The sequence below is a fragment of the Triticum aestivum genome, chromosome 6A, assembly GCF_018294505.1.
Source record: "Triticum aestivum cultivar Chinese Spring chromosome 6A, IWGSC CS RefSeq v2.1, whole genome shotgun sequence".
Taxonomy (NCBI): domain Eukaryota; kingdom Viridiplantae; phylum Streptophyta; class Magnoliopsida; order Poales; family Poaceae; genus Triticum; species Triticum aestivum.
The window spans coordinates 528,706,610-528,723,223 of NC_057809.1; the positions used below are offsets into that span (position 1 = coordinate 528,706,610).

Consider the following 16,614-nt stretch of genomic DNA (forward strand, 5'->3'; position numbering starts at 1 on the left):
CCTGACGGGCTCTGCCACCCCGGCGACCTCTCCGGCCTCGCCTCGCCCTCGCCGGCCGCCCGCGACCTCGGATCCGCCGGCCGTGAACAATGCCCGCCGCAGCCTCGGTTCGCGCGCCGGTCAAACCCTAGATCTGAGGGTTGTTTTTTTTCTAAGTCCCTGATATTTTCAGTCCATATGCTCATGTTCGTGGCTCCGTAACTTTGCATCCGTAGCTCCGATTCATGCATATAGCCTATCAAAATGTTCATCTCAGAGAGTACATCATTTCATTCCATTGCATCATTTTCATTTGAGTTCATCTTGATGCCCGAAATGCTGTTAGAAGAGGGCTACTTGAGATAATTGTCAGATCTGCTACTCCATTTAGGTTTTTGTCATTTTTGTCATGATTAATGTGTGCATGATATGCCCTGATGCTCTACTTGTGTTTTGTTAAGGGTTTTGTCATATTTCCAGAGGTGCAACCCATGTATTTTTGTGATGTGTGTGGTGACTTGTGCAAGCTTGCAAAGTGGTGCACTTAGCAATTCCACTAAGTCCTTGAGCTGGTTATCTCATGATGCCATATGTTCATGTTGTTTCCTATTGATCCGTGCCTCTTTTGAGGATGATCAGTAAGGATATTTTGTTAATCTTGTAAGGATCTATCCATTCATGTCTTTGTTTGCAATTATGGAGAACCCTAGCTTGAGTCAATCGAGCTCTACTTTTGCTACTTTGCGAATCTGGGCAGATAGTCAACTTGTTTGCAATTTTTGCCGGTGATGTTGTAGTTGATCCGTGCTTACTATGCTATTGTTCTTGCCATGTCTAGCTTGCATTTTGTGCCTTCTTGTTGGGTGTATGCTTATCTTGCCATGACTTGCATCGTAGTGAGTGCATCGAGCTCGTAAACATGCCTACTTGAGTTATGTTTCAGCATGTGTCAGTTTTCACTAAGTCTGAAAACTGATTATGTTTTTGCTATGTTCACATGCTTGCAATTGTATTTTCTGATCCCTTTTGTCTCAAGGTCACAATGGGACTTTTGTTAAGCTCTTTGAGTAGCTCCATGCCATGCTTTACTTTGCCATGTTCAGATCCTGTAACATGTAGTTTTGTTGCTCCGAAGAGGGCTACCTAATCTGGAATTCCAGACAAGTGTTAATTTCACTAAGTCTGAGATCTGTTTGCCATATGCATTTTTGCCATGCTTGTTTGAACCTGTTAATGGATGATTTGGCCGTAGCTCAGTGCTAGACTTTTGCTAAGCATCTCGTATACATCTCTGCCATGTATTTTGTTGTCATGTTTGGTTGCTGTAGCATGTTCATCTCATTGCATTTAGATGCCTACTTGCTGTAAATCGCAGACCGGTGTCATTTTTGAATCGCTTGCCATTTCCAAACCGTAACTCCGATTCCGGCGTTCTTTATATCGTTTTCAAGCGATTTCATCTCATCTTTCTAGTGGCACACTTGGTTTTCCATGTTGAGGCCAGGTTCATGCATTTCCTGTCATATCTTGCATTTTGCATCCCGCATCGCATCCCGCATAGCATATCATCATTGCATCATATTGCTTGATCCTTGCACGTGGTTGATTGTATCCTTGTTGCTTGTTTGTCTTGTTTGGATAGAGCCGGGAGACGAGTTCGCTAACGAGGAGCCCGTTGAGTTTGCTTTCGAGGATCCAGTCAACTCTGACAACTGTGCAGGCAAGATGATCATACCCTCGAAATCATTACTATCTTTGCTATGCTAGTTTGCTCGCTCTTTTGCTATGCCATTGCTACGATGCCTACCACTTGCTTTCAAGCCTCCCAAATTGCCATGTCAAACCCCTAACCCACCTTGTCCTAGCAAACCATTGATTGGCCATGTTACCGCTTTGCTCAGCCCCTCTTATAGAGTTGCTAGTTGCAGGTGAAGATTGGAGGCCGTTCCTTGTTGGAACTTTTATTTACTTGTTGGGATATCATTATATTGCTATGTTATCTTAAAGCATCTATATACTTGGTAAAGGGTGGAAGGCTCGGCCTCTCGCCTAGTGTTTTGTTCCACTCTTGCCACCCTAGTTTCCGTCATATCGGTGTTATGTTCCCTGATTTTGCGTTCCTTACGCGGTTGGGTTATAATGGGAACCCCTTGATAGTTCGCCTTAATAAAGCTTTTCCAGCAATGCCCAACCTTGGTTTTACCATTTGCCACCTAGCCTCTTTTTCCCTTGGGTTTCCGGAGCCCGAGGGCCATCTTATTTAAACCCCCCCCCCCGGGCCAGTGCTCCTCTGAGAGTTGGTCCACCTCGTCAGCCGCCGGTGGCTACCAGGGGCAACTCTGGGCTGGCCTACCGGAAGTTTGGACAATCTGAGTGTGCCCTGAGAAAGAGATATGTGCAGCTCCTATCGGGATTTGTCGGCACATTCGGGCGATGTTGCTGGTCTTGTTTTAACCTGTCGAAGTGTCTTGAAGAACCGAGATACCGAATCTGATCGGAACGTCTTGGGAGGAGGTCTATTCCTTCGTTGACCGTGAGAGCTTGTCATGGGCTAAGTTGGGACTCCCTTGCAGGGATTGAACTTCCGAAAGCCATGCCCGCGGTTATGGAATTTGTTAATGTCCGGTTGTAGATAACTCGAACCTTAATTTAATTAAAATGAATCAACTGAGTGTGTTACCGTGATGGCCTCTTCTCGGCGGAGTCCGGGAAGTGGACACGGTGTTGGGGTAATGTTTGCGCAGGTTGCTCTCTAGTTTCTCGCTCGCGCTTTGCCTCCTCTTCTCGCTCTCTTTTGCGAATAAGTTAGCCACCATACTTCCTAGTCGCTTGCTGCAGCTCCACATATTTCTACCTTGCCATACCTATAAGCTTAAATAGTCTTGATCGCGAGGGTGCGAGATTGCTGAGTCCCTGTGGCTCACAGTTTACTATTACACCAGATGCAGGGCCTGATGATTCCGCTCCAGGAGATGCGTATGAGCTCAAGTGGGAGTTCGACGAGGACTCTCAACGTTACTATGTTTCCTTTCCCGATGATCAGTAGTGGTGCCCAGTTGGGGTGATTGGGACCGTGTCGCATGTTGGGTTCTCTTTTATTTTGGCGCCGTAGTCGGGCCATGAGTGTTTGGATGATGTAATGTTATTTATGTACTTGATTGACGTGGCGAGTGTAAGCCAACTATGTTATATCCCCTTTCATTATTATATTCCATGGGATGTTGTGAAGATTGCCTAACTTGCGGCATATGCCTTCAATGCGATTATGCCTCTAAGTCGTGCCTCGACACGTGGGAGATATAGTCGCATCGAGGGTGTTACAAGGAGCCATCCTGAAGAGGTTGACATCCATTAGCACATTGATAGACAAATATTGAAGCTGAACCCAACGGAATGAAAATTGCAACGTATAGTCTTCACATCCGAACAAAATGAACGAATGCATTCCACTTGAAATGGTCACATATCCATAAATTGAGAAGCCACTAGGAATTTAGGTAGAGAAATAAATCAACAAGGTACGGATCAAGAACGAATACTCGGTAAGAAATCCCAATCTCAAACCAAATATCCGTGGAAGAAGAACTAGAGCTACAAGAATTCCCACCTATGAAACTCCCGAACCTTTCCGGTTATGCAATCAGGTGTTGGGGATACAGGGGAAGCATAATATCTCACCCAAATCTAGCAATTCCTACATCCAGTTGTATCCATCCTTCAACACATAACCGAGAAAAACTTCGGAAACCATCTACCTCAACCTTCGAAAAGCATCCGTTATACAAGTTATGGCAATACTCCCGAACTCCCGCCCCAGTACTGGGTGGCGTCGAGGTTATCTCACCAATGAACTGCATAAAAGAGATTTTCGATGTCGGCGTACTAAACTCAGGTATTCCAGAACTGCAACGATAAAATTGTGACGACAACACTTCGGAGCTCAACTCCCGGGAACAGGAGGCACCAACATGAATGTTCTCATCACAAAACCATCGGAACGATTCCAAGATACCCGCGTGATCCTAAATTTTTTTTAGTGAAATTTGAGAAGAGAAGAGTCAAAACTCTACGTCAGGATGCCTCACCAGAGCGATGAAGGGACTGGGGAGTAAAAAGAATTCCTAAACTCTCCGATATATAATTCCTAAATGACTCAAAACATTTTTCTAGACTCAAACTCGGCCGCTAATAACGATCAAGCAATGGGGCTCCTAAGGTCGGGAAGGCTCTGATTACCAACTTGTAACGCCCTCGATGCGGCTATATCTCCTACATGTCGAGGCACGACTTAGAGGCATAACCGCATTGAAAGCAATGTCGCAAGTTAGGCAATCATCACAACATCCATGTAATACATAATAAGGGGATAAGTAACATAGTTCGCTTACACTCGCCACATCACACAAAGTACATAAATAGCATTACATCAACCAATCACTCATGGCCCGACTACGGTGCCAAAATAAAAGACCAACCCAACATGCGACATAGTCCCGATCACCCCGACTGGGAACCACTACTGATCATCAGGGAAAGAAACATAGTAACGGCGTGAGTCCTCGTCGAACTCCCACTTGAGCTCTAACGCGTCATCTGGAACGGAGTCGTCTGGCCCTGCATCTGGCTTGGAAGTAAACTGTGAGCCACAGGGACTCAGCAATCTCGCACCCTCGCGATCAAGACTACTTAAGCTTATAGGAAAGGCAAGGTAAAATATGTGGAGCTGCAGCAAGCGACTAGCATGTATGGTGGCTAACCTATTCGCAAAAGAGAGCGAGAAGAGATAGCAAAGCGCGAACGAGTAACTAGAGAACAACCTGCGACAAGCATTACTCCAACACCGTGTTCACTTTCCGGACTCCGCCGAGAAGAGACCATCACGGTAACTCACACAGTGGATTCATTTTAATTAAGTTAAGGTTCGAGTTATCTACAACCGGATATTAACAAATTCCCATCTGCCCATAACAGCGGGCACGACTTTCAAAAGTTCAATCCCTGCAGGGGGTCCCAACTTAGCCCATGACAAGCTCTCACGGTCAACGAAGGAATAGACCTTCTCCCGAGACATTCCGATCAGGCTCGGTATCCCGGTTCTACAAGACACTTCGACAAGTTAAAACCCATTCAGCAACACCGCCCGAATGTGCCGACAAATCCCTATAGGAGCTGCACATATCTCGTTCTCAGGGCACACTCAGATTGTCCAAACTTCTGGTAGGTCAGCCCAAAGTTGCCCCTGGTAGCCACCGGCGGCTGACGAGGTGGACCAACACCCAGAGGAGCACTGGCCCGGGGGGGTTTAAATAAGATGGCCCTCGGGCTCCGGAAATCCAAGGGAAAAAGAGGCTAGGTGGCAAATGGTAAAACCAAGGTTGGGCATTGCTGGAAAAGCTTTATTCAAGGCGAACTATCAAGGGGTTCCCATTATCACCAAACCGCGTAAGGAACACAAAATCCGGGAACATAACACCGATATGACGGAAACTAGGGCGGCAAGAGTGGAACAAAACACTAGGCGAGAGGCCGAGCATTCTACCCTTTACCAAGTATATAGATGCATTAAGATAGCATGGCAATATAATGATATCCCAACAAGTAAAATAGTGTTCCAACAAGGAACAGTCTCCAATCTTCACCTGCAACTAGCAACGCTATAAGAGGGGCTGACCAAAGCGGTAACATAGCCAATCAACGGTTTGCTAGGACATGGTGGGTTAGAGGTTTGACAAGGCAATTTGGGAGGCATGATAAGCAAGTGGTAGGCATCGTAGCATAGGCATAGCAAAAGAGCGAGCATCTAGCAAAGCAAAGATAGAAGTGATTTCGAGGGTATGATCATCTTGCCTGCAACGTTGTCAGAGTTGACTGGATCCTCGAAAGCAAACTCAACGGGCTCCTTGTTAGCGAACTCGTCTCCCGGCTCTACCCAAACAAGACAAACAAGTAAGAGGAACGCAATCAACCATGTGCACAACTCAAACAACATGATGCAAAGATGGTATGCTATGCGGGATGCGATGCGGGATGCATATGCAAGATTTGACAAGAGATGCATGAACCTGGCCTCAACTTGGAAATCCAAGTGTGCCACTGGAAAGATGAGATGAAATCGCTTGAAAACGATATAAAGAACGCCGGAATCGGAGTCACGGTTTGGAAATGGCAAGCAATTCAAATATGGCACCGGTCTGCGATTTACAGCAAGTAGTCATCTAAATGCAACAAGATGAACATGCTACAGCACCCAAACATGGCAACCAAATACATGGCAGGAAACCATTCATGATGCTTAACAAAAGAGGAACACTGAGCTACGGCCAATTCATCCACTATCAGGTTCAAACAAGCATGGCAAAAATGCATTTGGTAAACAGATTTCAGACTTAGTGAAATTAACACTTGTCTGGAATTTCAGAACAGATAGCACACTTTGGAGTACGAAAACTATATGCTACAGAATCTGAACATGGCAAAGTAAAGCATGGCATGGAGCTACTCAAAGAGCTCAAAAGTCCCTTAGTGACCTTGAGACAAAAGGGATCAGAAAGTACATTTGCAAGCATGTGAACATGGCAAAAACATAAACAGTTCTCACACTTAGTGAAAACTGGAGCATGCTGAAACAGATATCAAGTAGGCATGTTTACGAGCTTGATGCACTCACTACAGAGCATGTCATGACAATCTAAGCATACACCCATCAAGAATACACATTATGCAAGCTAGACATGGCAAGAACAATAACATAGCATGCACAGATCAACTACAACATCATCGGCAAAATCGCTAACAAGTAGACAATCTGCCCAGATTCACGAAATGACAAAAGTAGAGCTCGATTGACTCAAGCTAGGGTGCTCCATAATTGCAAACAAAGACATGGATGGATAGAGCACTACCAGATTTACAAATCATCCTTACTGATCATCCTCAAAAGAGGCACGGATCACTAGGAAACAATATGAACACATGGCATAATGAGATAAACAGATCAAGGACTTAGTGGAATTGCTAAGTCCCTGAAATCAGCATTAACAAATGCACCACTTTGCAAGCTTGTGCTAGTCACCACACACATCACAAAAATACATGGATGGCACCACTGGAAAGATGGCAAAACATATAACAAAACACATGTAGAGCTCCTGGACATATCATGCACACAATAATCATGGCAAAAATGACAAAAATCTAATTGGAGCAGCAGATCTGACAATTATCTCAAATAGCATTCTTCTAACAGCATTTCGGGCATCAAGATGAACTCAAATGAAAATGATGCAATGAGATGAAATGATGTGCTCTCTGAGATGAACATTTTATATGCTATATGCCCAAAACGGAGCTACAGCTGCAAAGTTACGATGCGATGAACATAGCCAAAAATTTAGGGTTAGGGACGGAAAGTCAACCGAGGCAAGATCCGGATCCAGATCTGGCCGGGCGCGTTTTACAAGGTTCGCAGGAGCGGGGATGACGCCGGTGGGCGAGGTGGCCGGAGTTCGTGGCCGCGGTGGCTGGCCGGAGTCGGACGAGGACGGAGAGGAGGCGGACGGCGGCGGTGAGGGACGCCGGCCACGGGGCGTCGGGCGGCAGAGCAGTGGCCGGTTCGGGCGGCGGAGCCTCGCCGGCGCGACGGGGCCGGCAATGGCGCACGGATAGGGCGGGGACGAGGCAGGCGCGGAGGGAGTGGGCTCGGGGGCCCGCGGCGGGCCTCGCGGGCCGGCGGCGATGTGGGGCGGTTCCCGTCACGTGGCAGCGTGGGATTGGCAGCGGCGGATCGGGCGGACGTGTCCGGTGGGGCCCGGACGTTGTCCGGCCGCACGGATGGAGCGGGGCTAGGGTTTGGAAGAGGGGATCCGTGAATTTTGAGGAAGGTGTATTTATATAGGCATAGAGGGAGTTAGGAGAGTCTAAATGAGGTGCGGTTTTCGGCCACGCGATCGTGATCGAACGCTCTAGATGATGGAGAGGGTTTTGGGCCAAAATGGAGGGGTGTTGGGCTGCAACACACATGAAGCCTTTTCGGTCCCTCGGTTAACCGTTGGAGCATCAAACGAAGTCCAAATGATACGAAATTTGACAAGTGATCTACCGGTAGTAAACCAAGGCCGCTTGACAAGTCTCGGTCAAATCCGGAAATGTTTAATCCCCACACACGAAAGAAAGGTAGAAATGACCACCGGAGGAGAACGGAGCGCCGGAATGCAAAACGGACAACGGGGAAAATGCTCGGATGCATGAGATGAACATGTATGCAAATGCAATACACATGATGAAATGATATGAGATGCATGACAACAACAACAACACACGAAGACAAAAACCCGAACCCGAGAAAATAAAATAACTTAACGTCGAAAACGGCAAGAGTTGGAATACATATTGGGTAAATCATATCCGGGATGTTACATACACGAGTCATCTCCATGAAATGCATCAACAAAGCAAGCAGGAGCAACAAAATTAAATCAAACTTCTTACTGGGTTGGCAACTCATCCAATTATTTTTACATGGACCATCATAATGCAAGACAAATAAACTTGACATAAAAGACAACAATGATCGGACGCATTACATACATCATCATATGTATGTGTAATACATGACCATGTTTAGTGTTGCTGGAAGACCACTTTCCTTCTCATCCTGGGCAACAACTTCAGCTTTGTTTTCACACGATCTCTTTATAGCATATGTCAAGGCACTTCATGGATAATCTGGATAGCACTCACATGTTCATTCATTTTGTCATATAACGGTCAAAGAAAAAAAGTACACTCAATTTATCATTTAATTAGAGCACCGGTTTAATCCATAAAGGCAGCGTGTAGAGCACTCTCTCTCACACACAGAGGAATGCTTGTATTTCTTAGTTTTTCCACCTACCTATGGCACATCATTTCAAGAATATAGTTGTTGAAGCAACTTATATGCAAAGCACGACTACTATCACGACATCCTTTTTGAGGACAAAGATAATTAATAACACAGCATTCTATGTCTCATTGCTATCTTATTTATTTGATCATTTTGGGAGCTTCAATTCCTTTAATAATTCAGTGAATGCCATCTGCAGTGACCCGTTGTCTGCCAATGCCAACACTCATCTAGCCTTCTCCTTCGCCAATGTCAGCCTCCCACTTAGATTCTCCCCTTCTTCTCCATGCCCTCAGCCTTCACAAGTTCCTCGTCATACTTCTCCATCACCTCCCCGACATTCATATCATCCACCACGAATATAATTCATAACATTCAGGCGGTAAAGGTCAATGTACACCAAGCCGGTCAAATAAATAGTACTTTAGCATCTCTGAAGGGAAGTTTCAAATTTCACCTAAAAATTTCAATTAAAGTCATGTCAATAATTTAATCTTCTACCAATATTAAATACTATATGATAAATGTGATAGCTTAAATTCAAAGTAATAGATTGGATCCTCCCTTAACAATATGACTGGTAGATAGTTTTGAGAGGAAATCTGCATATATTTTACCATAGACTTACCCAAAGAAAAAGTCATTATAACCGCTCAACAAATGACCTATAACATCTAATGTACCGAAGGGGAACAGATCAGATGACATGTTTTTGTAAGTCCTAGGATAACCAAAAAGCACATCATCATGACATGTCCTAAGTTGGAAGTGTGACACTTATGACCGTGGTATGTAATTGATATATTCCAGTTGGAAGTGTGTCATCAGATGCAATGTGGAAGTGTGTCATTAGATGCAATGTGGAGGGAAGATATCAAGGATACTCATCGGAGTATATATGCGGTGGCACTGGAGCAGCTGATTACCGGTAGGAGAACGGCAGCCCCACTCGTGTACTGGTCGGCAGTCACAACCATGCAATTGTACCCGTCGCTACTGCGTGTATTTGCAGATTAGAGAGCTGTAGATTCAGGATCTAGAGATGGAAGAAGATACCTGGGTCGCCAACGTTACTGTCATTGATCCAAAAATCCCTAGGACTGCCTCCAGCAGCGGGCCCTCCAGTAGCATGGCACCGAGTGTGCGGCCCTCTCATCCTCTTCAACACCGCCAACCGCCTCACACTACTCCTTTCCTCGCTTATCTCCACAGCTGCTCACCTTCCCGCCGGCGCCATCTGTCGTGCCCTTCGTCTGACAACAAAAATATTTTTTTATCAATAGATAAAAGTAAATTCACTTATCAAAAAATACTAAATTCATAATCCATATACATGTTCATGATCTTATTCCATACGCATGTTCAGAAATGTCCCTAGAACAAATAAATTTGATCTCACTATACATACAAGTAGTTCATTTCTGAAACTTAGTTCATTTCTGAATGGTCAGCCTGAAATAGTTCATTTCTGAAATAAATTTGTAAAACTTAGATGGTCAGCCTGAAATAGTTCATTTCTGAATGCAAGTAGTACCGGAAACTACATAGCATTCACAACTTCCATAGTAGCCTATGGCATCGGACACTTGCATATTTGAAAGGCTCGCAAGCTGAAAGCTACACGTATCACAAAAAAAAAACTCCAAGTACAGTTGATTATACTCTAACCCAGCCGGCAGTGCCACTCCCTTGATCAATCATGAGTTTGTGCTCTAGATTCACAAGTTTGCTCATTCTACACACTGTACACTGCACATTAAAATACATGGATGAAAGGAAGAGAACCAGGTAGACTTGGTTCTCAAAGCATCTGAATAAAAAGAAGCAACATTTGCTTTTTACGTAACCCATATGAAAGAACTTGAATTAAAAAATACATGGATGCATATTAGTTTGGTTTTCTTAGAAATACAGGGATGAAAGGGAGTAGACCACCAATACCGAGCTCACCAATAATCCATTATGCATATTTGCAATATAGACCAAAAATCCATTCGGTCCTGGAATTTTACAATATATATTTTCTATTAGTCATGAACAATCATTACAAACCCAAAATTCAATTACTTTAAAATAAGGAGCTCGATATCAGATTACCTGATCTTTCATAGAGAAAAACAAAATACTAATTTTTTTGCTAGAACAGCAAGAGGTCAGCCCAAAATAGTTGCTATAATCATCTACACAAATATAAGATAATTAACGATTCTGCACATGCATCAAGCTTCATTCTATGGGGTTGCAGCGCCCGGACAGGTGAGCACATCAAAATTTCCAGAAACACATCTCAGAAGTAACCGGCCATTTGGCAGTATCAACTACCCCCTTTCCAGAAATATAAAGTGTATTTTGATTTTCTAGGCTCAAGCACTAATCAACGATTAATCTAATAACACATACTTTATGGTGGCACAAATTTGATATCATTAGCTTTGTGCCTCATGTTGTGATTTTCTGACTATGGCACTGTCAATGTCTGAACTCAGACGATTATGATATGTAATGTTTTTGAACGGAGGGATGAAGCAACTGCGGATGCATTAGTTACCTCACGCATTTTATGCGCCTCATCATGAGTACTGCAGTTTGCGGCACATTTGTCGAACATTTCATGTATCCTGAAGACTCGATTCCTGGCGTCATTCGGATCTGAAGCGGACGACATCTCCTTGACAATTAGCTCCGTCCATTCAGTCCTGTTGGCTGGAGTATTCATCACCGTCACATGAGATGCCACTGTGATTAACAATCGTTCAAGAGTTAGACAAGATGCAAATTGTACGAATGGTGCTGTTTATAAAAAATATACATCTCTAGACATTACTATAACTATCAGGCAACAAGAGAAAGAAGCAGTCAGGGTTATTTTGCAGTCATGTCAGCCATACCTCCAGATGAGGAGGCACCAGCATTGGTCGTTGCTGAATCCGATGCCAAATAATCACTGAGGCTTCTGATGGCAGCATCCAAGACATTTCCCGACGCTTCGAGATAGCCCCGCAGAAGCTAGAAATTCCCCAAAATTACCCATTAGACATGTACAGAGCAAGACGGTACAAATCGGGGTTCTCAAGTCCACTATTGTGGCATAAACCAAAGCTATACCAGGATTTCAGAAAACCATGGCAGAACTTCTGTGCACAAGGATAGAACAGATGTGCAAGCTATTTGTTTTCAGTTATTTAGTTCAGACAGTTTACTTCTGAATCCTAAATTTAGCCATCATATGTGAGAAGAATTCAAAGTGGCGGGAGGGCAGGCGATCATGTCGGGTCGAAGGCGTGTACGATAATTGATCAGCAGAGGAATAATCCTCATGGGTGATTCCTACCCTGCTTCCCTGTAACGGTTTATACACGAAGCGCTTGGCACACGCAAGAGAGAAATCGTGGTGGATGATTCTTCTGAACTTTTGATTTCCAATTCCATCAATCTCTGAACTCTTAGTCTATTCTAATTCAAGAAAGGGGATATGAATCGACAACAGAAAATTTGTTTCAAGATTCAAGGCACAATCTTTCTTGCGGTGTAACCAAGTTCGATTGGTTCTTGTGATGAACTGAATCGGCGGGATCTACTACACGTCTGCGCACGATCTACCAATCAACCGAAAGAACAAGAAGTGAAAGAAAGCGGCACGGAGCGGCGGCGGGGGTACCTGCGGATCGGCGCCGGGGAAGACGGACTGGACCGCCTCGACGGGGTCGAACTCCATGTTGATGCCGAGGTCGGCGACCGAGGCCGTGGTGGCGGACGGTGAGCACCGGCCCCGCTTCACCTGCAGCACCTCGAAGGGGTCGTCCAGGAAGGCCGCCGCCCCGCGCTTCCGGGTGCCGTCGACCTCCACCGCCATGGCCCGGCGACGGCGGCGATCCGGGGCGACGAGACGTTGGCAGCGATTCCGACGGCGAAGGTGGCGATCCGGGGCGGTGACGGCGGCGATCCGGAGAGGGGCGGCGGCGATCCGGAGAGGGGCGGCGGTGATCTGGAGGACGCTGGGCTGGTCGACAAGCTCCCATGTGGCGGCGGCGCAGGAACCGCGTGCGAGGGTACGGAGGAGAGGATGCTTGCGCGAGGAGAGGGAGGGGAGTGGTTCGTGTGTGGGGGTGGTTTTTGAGGGTTGTGAGTTAATGGAGGTGGGGGATGACGAAAAAAAAACCGGAGGTGAGAGGATGACGAAAAAATCGGAGGTGGGAGGATGATGAAACAAACCAGCAAAATTAAACCGCGAAGACTATTCACCAAGTCATCCATTAGGAGTAGAGATGGGGAGTAACTCTGACTAGTAATATGTATATGTTACTAATATATGTTACTACCTCTATATAGTCTGGAGTAACATATATGTAATGTCATGCAACACTTCATTTATTAGCTTATAGATCCATTTTGTCTTGGTATTTGTGATGTTACCCATAGTATGAGTAGTTAGCTATGTTACTGAAATCATTTCTCTCCTTATTAAAACGTTGCCATGTAAGCAAATTTGTTGAGTTGGACCTATGTTATCGATGAAGTTACTCCCACCATGGACAGTCTCAGAAAATTGTCTTGCCTAGCTAAAAGATATTAAAGACAAGAGCATGTGGAAAGTAACCCATGTTATGCTTTTGTTTCCTTTGTGTGTCAATGATGATGTTGCCCTTCCTGTCAAAAAAGAAAATAAAAAAAGAAGAGAATGTTGCTCTTGTAACTATTTTGTTTTTATGTTTTTTCTTAATGAAGTGCCAAGGATTGCCTTTAACATGTTAAGTTTACAAGTTTGAGTTGTTGTGCTCAAACAATAAGTTTGCTGTTATGTTTTATTTTGTCACGGTTTCTACACAATTTAGCATAGGTAAGTGCTCTTTTTGTGCGAGGATATGTAAATGTTTTATTAGGTGGTAAGTTTTTTTTTTATTTTTTTTGAAGTTATAGAGGTATGGGTATCATTTACTTCTTTACAAACTGCTTTGCTTTGACAGTTGCTCTTAAACCTACCATAAACTGCTTATTGCAATTTTACTACCCCCTTTGATATATGTGTGATAGAATTGTTTAGTATATATAGTAGCCAATGATAACTTATAATTTTTTCCAATTGCATTATAGTACGATTGGAAAAGTCTACATGTCAACCCCGAACTAACCACATGTTTTAATTTACAACCTTGAACTATGAAACCGGTTGAAATACACTCCAACTAACCTCGAGGTTCAGAACTCAACCCTAGTCTTGGTTTTGGTATGCTCAACCGGTTGACCGCACTGACCGCTCAGTCGACAGCGCCACACCGGCAGAACTACCGAGACAACAAGGCAAGGCTTATATGTGAAACAAAAAACTAGTGAAGTAATCAGCTCATCTACCTCTCTCTCATTCCTATTACCCAGCCCGACCTCCACAGAGTCGTCGCCTCCTTGCGCCCCCGAATCTACTTCTAGTCCTCGCTCTCACTCTGCTGCTCCTCCCTCCCACGCAGGTGGACTAGCCCCATGCTGGCAAACTGTGGCGATTGTGGCTATGGGAGCCCTTGGGTGGGATCTGCCTCTAATGCATCTTCATAGTGTTCCTAGAATCATGATCATATGGCGAACTTTTTTGTTATCTACTATGTTTCCCAACAACCAGGCACTGACCAGGTCGTCTGCCCGGTGGATAGTTTAGGGAGCCCGACTGTAGATGTTGTAATACATGGTCGTGGTGCCTCGCCTTTGCCTTGCTAGTGTTCTTAATAAGGGCACATAAGGGGAGAATAGCTGGTCCTCCGGCTTCTCAGGTGCTACGATGATACAAACTCCTGGAACGTCTGCAATTTTGCAAAAGAGCCACTAGGAGTTTGAAAATTGCGCATAGGTCCAGTTGAGCCAGCAGCTCACATATGTCCTTTGATCTCAGATCCGACGGCCCAACAACCCGTATCACGGTATCACTTAGGCCTCGAGAGCACCAGATATTCTCCCGGCATAAAAGGGCATCTCCAAAGCGGACCCTTAAACCACCCGCATCTGTCTGGATCATGCGATCTGGTCCGAACATGCTTTTTTTCTTAAATTTGGGGGGGAGGAGGGCTTTGCGGGGGTCCGAACAGCAGCCACGAAGGACTACAACACTCCCGACCCACTCAATTCCCCTTCTCGGTCCCATTCTGTCCCACTCCACCCATGCTCCCCTTACTTTGCATCCACAACCTCCTCCTCTTCCGCCGCCGTTGTACCTCTCTGGCCGCCACCCAGGAATTGCCGGATGTCTGCAACTACCACCCACTACTAGGGAAAAGGCTAGCAGTAGCGCGGGGCTTTACCTTAGCAGTAGCGCATGCCTACCACCCACTACCGCTAAATTTTTCTGTATTTTTTCTGCAGCATATTGGCATTGTATTTATACATGTTTTATACAGTAGTCACCATATGATTTTAAAATTTAGTTTGGATTAGTAGTACTTTCGATCTGCACCATGTTGCCTCCACTTGAATCTAATCCACGTTTATTTCACCCACTGATATATATATATAATAACTCATCATGCTCATATAGAAACTCAGGATCATTATAATAATAACTCATCATCGTTATCATAATAACAAGTCATACTCATCATCATCATATATAGTCACCTAACAACTTCTACTCGTTATCATAATAACAAGTCATACTATTCATCATCATAATCATAACCAACCCTAGTTAATTGTTCTTAGCACATGATCATGGGTATTAGCAAGTCATACTCCTCATCATCATAGTCATGACACCTCTCTAAGGTAAAATAGCATAAAACAAAATAGCCCTCGACTCTCCATTATGGAGAATGGAGATTATCATGTCTCCAATTCGTGGGCTTCGCACAATGTTGCTTGATGACCCACAAGTATAGGGGATCAATCGTAGTCCTTTCGATAAGTAAGAGTGTCGAACCCAACGAGGAGCAGAAGGAAATGACAAGTGGTTTGCAGCAAGGTATTTTCTGCAAGCGCTGAAATTGTTGGTAACAGGTAGTTTGTTAGCAAGATAATTTGTAACGAACAAGTAACGGTAACGGTAAATAAAGTGCAGCAAGGTAGCCCAATCCTTTTATGGCAAAGGGTAGGCCAAAACAGTCTCTTATGATAAGGAAAGCGTTCTTGAGAGTATATCGGAATTTCATCTAGTCACTTTCATCATGTTCGTGATTCGTGTTCGCTACTTTGATAATTTGATACGTGGGTGGACCGGTGCTTAGGTGCTGTTCTTACTTGAACAAACCTCCTACCTATGATTAACCCCATGGCAAGCATCCGCAACTATGACAAAAGTATTAAGATAAAATCTAACCATAGCATTAAACTTTTGGATCCAAATTGATACCTTACGAAGTAGCGCATAAACTAGGGTTTAAGCTTCTGTCACTCTAGCAACCCATCATCTAATAACTACTCCATAATGCATTCCCTTAGGCCCAAATATGGTGAAGTGCCATGTAGTCGACGTTCACATGACACCACTAAGAGAATCACAATATACATATCATCAAAATATCGAACACCTATCAAGTTCACATGATTACTTGCAACATGACTTCTCCCGTGACCTCAAGAACAAAAGTAACTACTCACAAATGATAATCATCACTACTAGGAAAAAGCTTATACACAGAGACTTATCAGTAGCGCTTGTTAAAGCAAAACACTATTGCTACGTAGTAGTACCGCGGGACTAAACAGAACGCTACTACTACAAAGATAGTAGTAGCGCTTCAGCCATAAAATGCGTTGCTACTATGACGACCAGA

The 16,614-nt window shown here is 44.5% G+C and overlaps 1 protein-coding gene across 1 annotated transcript; it reads right to left on the bottom strand.

The window, feature by feature from the left end:
• Positions 1 to 9,703: 9,703 nt before the first annotated feature.
• On the bottom strand, positions 9,704 to 12,982 carry LOC123128299 (uncharacterized). The gene is made up of 4 exons (XM_044548267.1): positions 12,522 to 12,982; positions 11,752 to 11,869; positions 11,412 to 11,599; positions 9,704 to 10,116 (listed from the first exon to the last, which is right to left on the bottom strand). Exons 1-4 carry the CDS (start codon positions 12,714 to 12,716, stop codon positions 10,048 to 10,050), a joined length of 570 nt encoding a protein of 189 aa, XP_044404202.1. The 5' UTR covers positions 12,717 to 12,982; the 3' UTR covers positions 9,704 to 10,047.
• Positions 12,983 to 16,614: the final 3,632 nt, after the last annotated feature.

Coding starts and splice junctions, on each gene's coding strand:
- LOC123128299 (XM_044548267.1), bottom strand. CDS start 12,716: ATGGCGGTGGAGGTCGACGGCACCCGGAAGCGCGGGGCGGCGGCCTTC. Junction 11,870..12,521: donor TCCCCGGCGCCGATCCGCAG/GTACCCCCGCCG, acceptor GGGAATTTCTAG/CTTCTGCGGGGCTATCTCGA. Junction 10,117..11,411: donor AGGCGCATAAAATGCGTGAG/GTAACTAATGCA, acceptor TTTTGTTGTCAG/ACGAAGGGCACGACAGATGG.